This window comes from Coptis chinensis, chromosome 7, assembly GCF_015680905.1.
Source record: "Coptis chinensis isolate HL-2020 chromosome 7, ASM1568090v1, whole genome shotgun sequence".
Lineage (NCBI taxonomy): Eukaryota > Viridiplantae > Streptophyta > Magnoliopsida > Ranunculales > Ranunculaceae > Coptis > Coptis chinensis.
The window spans coordinates 72,919,552-72,923,971 of NC_141462.1; the positions used below are offsets into that span (position 1 = coordinate 72,919,552).

The following is a 4,420-nucleotide window of genomic DNA, read 5'->3' on the forward strand; positions in this document are numbered from 1 at the left end:
TTGATGCCGACGTTGCCACCTCTAGTCTTCTTATCCAATTCATTCACCATTTCTGAGGCAAGAGTAATGCCCATCGTGGCTCGCTGCGCCAATAAAAGCCACCGTTCTCTCCGCTAATGATCTTACTTACAATGGATTTTATCCGCAAGGAAAGAATCTTAGTAATAATCTTGAATAAGAAATTACTAAGGCAGATAGGTCAAAAATGATTAACTTCAACAGCATTTGTAACTTTCGGCACTAGGACGAGAAAGCTAGAGTTCATGCCCTTGGGGAGGACATTATCTCTAAAGAAAGAAATGACCGCATGGCTGACATCCTGCCCAATGATACTCCAGAAGGTGTGATAGAAAATGCCTTGGAAGCCGTCGGGCCCCGGTGCACTGTTTGCATCCATAGCGAACACAACATCTCTGACCTCATCTTTGGTTGGTATGGCTGAAAGTGTAGCATTATCTTCCACTGTAACTAGATTCGGAATCAAATTCATCATAGCTTCATCCATCTCTACTGGTTGGTGCTTGTACTTTTCCTGATATTCCTCCACAATAAACCCCTTTATATGGTCTTGTTGCGTGAGGAAGGAACCTTCTCTATTCTTTATTTCAGTGATTTGTGCTCTTGCCTGTCGCATTTTGATGATGGCGTGAAAGTAGGCCGAGTTTCGTTCACCGTGTAAAGCATCTGAGACTCTGGACTTCTCCTTTGCCATGGTAGTAAGAACGTTTGTAACTTCCTCAATTTCCGATGCCTTGTCAAATTCCATTTGTTGTAAGGTGGAATCTGTAGGGTCATGCTCCTGATCTAGCAGAATCTGATCCATTTCCTCTTCCAGGTGCTTAAGATGCTGGGATTGATTACCAAAGACTTCAAAACTCCAACTTTTCAACTTTTGCTTCAGCCTTTTTAGTTTTTTTACCACTTTTCTGATAGGCACATCATATAGGGGCTCGTTCCAGCTGTCCGCTACCACCTCCTTGAGAGAATCATGAGAGAGCCAAGCCTTTCTGAACCGAAATGGTATGTTGTGGGGCTTAGGTATGCAAGTGTTCCAGCCCACAATTGGACTATGATCTGAGAACTTTCGTTTGAGAATTTTACTTCTCCAACCTACATTTCCTTTCAACCAATCTTGGTTCACCAACATTCTATCTATCTTCTGAAGCATACGTTTGCTACCCCATCTCTTATTACACCAAGAGTATTTAAACCCCGAGGTGGTGGAATCAATGAGAGCATTCGAGTGGATAAAATGATTGAAGTCATCCATAGCCGATATACACGGGGTTCCACCCCCTTTCCTTTCAGCTATTGAAGTAACAATATTGAAGTCCCCTATCACTGCCCAAGCTTGTCCGCTTGTACCCATCAGAGAAAGCTCCTGCCAAAGTTGTCGACGAATACCATAAGAACTACTTGCATGCACAAAAGTCATAAGAGAATTCCCCACTTCTACTGTAATCTGCTGCTGGGATAAATTTACAAGGGTAGGATTCATACCCTCCCTCCAAAATAACCATATATTGCCTACCCTATGAGGGGTGTTATTATGATAGAAAATTGCACTGAAACCATGTTTACTCAACAATGGCGGAAGCACGTTTGGTGGCTTGATAAGAGGTTCCGCTATACAGAGAAAGTCGGGGTGGTGAGATAAGACAAGCTCCTCAATATGGTACCAAGGTTCCTGTCTTTTGACTCCCCTAGCATTCCAAAACAGTGTATTCATTTGTGGTTTGATGAAATAGCCTTCGCCCTGGTGCTCGGTGCCGACAGCTTTTGCACCTGCCACTTAGGCTTATATCCTTTCTTTGAATTGGCTTGTGCCTCATCCTGTTCCACCTGATCCGCCCAATTTCCCTGAAGCAGAAAATTAGCTTCCTCAAGAACCCGAAACCTATTTGGAGAGGCCAAGTTATACCCTTAAGAGTATTAATTCATTCCAACCTGTGGGTCAGGTGTAGTGGTATCCATGACCCTTGCTACTTCAGGTTCAGCCAACGCCGGAGGGGGAAGTAAACTCTCTGTAGCTGCCTTCAATGTTCCAGCTGTGAGTGACTCATCTCTTTCTTGATTGCGATGCTCAGCTCGTCCTTCCCCATTCACAGCTGCAGTATCACCTGCTATGGAGTCGGGCTGGGCATCCTGGAGGTGTAGTGCAACAGCTCTTCCAACCGACCCAATCCTATTCTCAGCAATTCCTATTCCAACTACACAAGGTACTTGAGCAAACTCTCCAGCCAAGATGGTTGGAAGAGTTTCATGTCGACCTTGGACTGCTACCTCGATTCCTTGACGCTGATCAGAAATGGCGTAGTGGAGCTTTGGGTCTAGGCTGTTACCTTGATTCACTGCATTCTGTCCTGCTACTAAGCCCATGGATCCCTCGGCCTCAGCATCAAGGTTTACTATTAGTTGCTCTCTGTCCCCTCGGTTGGCCGGCTCTATCGGTGGCCTCATCGGTTGGACCTCGTCCCCGCCAATTCCGCAAAACCTATTACGGGCGGCAATTACGGAGCTTTCGGGATCCTTTCTCGCCAGTATTAAGCCCTTTGTCGACTAGTCTCCCCGGCATTTTTTTTTCCCACGCCTCGGACAAATTTCTCTCCCATTGGTTCTGTGGCTGTAGTAACATCTACTGCCACCTCCTTATCCTTGTTTCCTTGCCCGTTGTTTCTTTGCATATCACTACGGAGCTTCCTACATTCCGTAACCAAGTGACCCACAATTTTGCAGTGGGTGCACATTTTCGGTAGTTTCCCAACCTCTACCGTTTGCCAAAATTGGACGTTCTTAGTCTTAACATAAATTTGATCTGGAATAGGTTTCGACAGGTCAACATCCACCAAAATCTTGGCATAGTACCCATATTCCCTATTCAGCGTTTTCTCATCAATCTCCATAGGATAATCCACTCCTCGGACAATAGACCTAAGAGATTCTGGCTCCCAGAATTCCTGCCCCAGTCCAGGCAGTCTGATCCAAACAAGTGCGTGAGATTGACGTTGGCTGTCCGGATTGAAGTTTGGCGTCCACTGACTAATTCTCATAGGAATTTTGTCAAACTCCCATGATCCCTTCGCCCAAACCCTGTTCAAATCCTCACCTTTTGAAAATCTCAAAAATAAGTAACCTTTTCCTATAGGGGTAATGAGACATTCACTGGACGTCTGCCATAACTTCTTAGCCAGGATACGCACCCGTTCCAGTGTCACCTTTTGTAAATCAATCCTCCCCACCAGACAATGTTTACAAAAGAGAAGACCTTTTTCATAAGCTGTTTCCGATATTGTGATTGCAGGGTACTCCCCCATCCTCTCTGGGTTTGGAAGCTCCGTCATATCCAATGGTTGTTAGATATGTTGTGTTGCAGCCTCAACATATGAGATTTTGGCTGGGCCCATCAAAGGGACTGCGTCATTTCTTCCAGGTAGATTATTTTGTGAAGCAGCTGGAACTGTACCTAAAACCACAGGCCTTGGCGCACTGGGATTTTCCAGTTCATAGAGGTCCATTCTTGGTACCTTGCGAACTCACACTCTCAGAAGTGGAGGATTTTACCGTGAAGGAAACCAAAAGAGGAGTAGTTATCTTGAGCGAACTTACACTGTGAAGTAGTGAAGGATTTTACCAGCCAAAGAAAGCTAAAGAGGAGGCTTTCCTAACGCCAAGACTCGAGGGGGAGTGAGGGATTCCACCGGGAAAGCGCAAGGCACAGACGAAGAGGTGAAGAGCTCGATATCTCCAGTTTGTTTCCTGAAATGGAGGGAAAACGAGATGTGGACCGGATATCGGTAGAGTTGCTCATTTCCTATAAATAACATATCATATAACATATCATACGAACAAATAACATTAGTTATTAACTTAGAACCTACAAAAGAATGTACGTAGATTAAACTTAAGCAAGATAACGTTGATATTAATTATTTTTAAATAATTCCATAATATATGTCTTCATGCCATTACAAAATCTATCATATTTTAACTGTCTATATTAAAACACATTATTATTGTCACTTAAACGCAGGATAAATATATCATTTCTCATTAGCATGCAGTTTCTTGACATGTAGCAGTCTCTACGAAAAATTAATATTCTACTTAACTAATCAATAATATGGGGTAAGTTCATCCCTGCATAACATTAGGGAGTCTTTCATTATCATGCATACAAAAAAATTAGTGTTCTAACACACTTAAAACAAAAGGTCACTCATGTCATTGATACTACAATAAAACTTTATATTTACTTTAGTCATGCTATCATAAATATTAAATTTAAAACAACTCTTGAATCCTAATTCATGCTTGCAACTAGATCAAATATAGCACGTATCAAAAAAAAAAAAAAATATTCATCTATCAAAATCATATAGACTGAAACAAAACAATTAAGAATAAATATTCGACGCTCATT

The 4,420-nt window shown here is 42.7% G+C and overlaps 1 protein-coding gene across 1 annotated transcript; it reads right to left on the reverse strand.

Moving 5' to 3' along the window:
- Positions 1 to 2,543: 2,543 nt before the first annotated feature.
- LOC147488752 (uncharacterized) lies at positions 2,544 to 3,341 on the reverse strand. The gene has a single exon (XM_086574478.1). The coding sequence runs from the start codon at positions 3,339 to 3,341 to the stop codon at positions 2,544 to 2,546; it is 798 nt and encodes a 265-aa protein (XP_086430604.1).
- Between the last annotated feature and the right edge of the window lie 1,079 nt (positions 3,342 to 4,420).

Coding starts and splice junctions, on each gene's coding strand:
- LOC147488752 (XM_086574478.1), bottom strand. CDS start 3,341: ATGACGGAGCTTCCAAACCCAGAGAGGATGGGGGAGTACCCTGCAATC.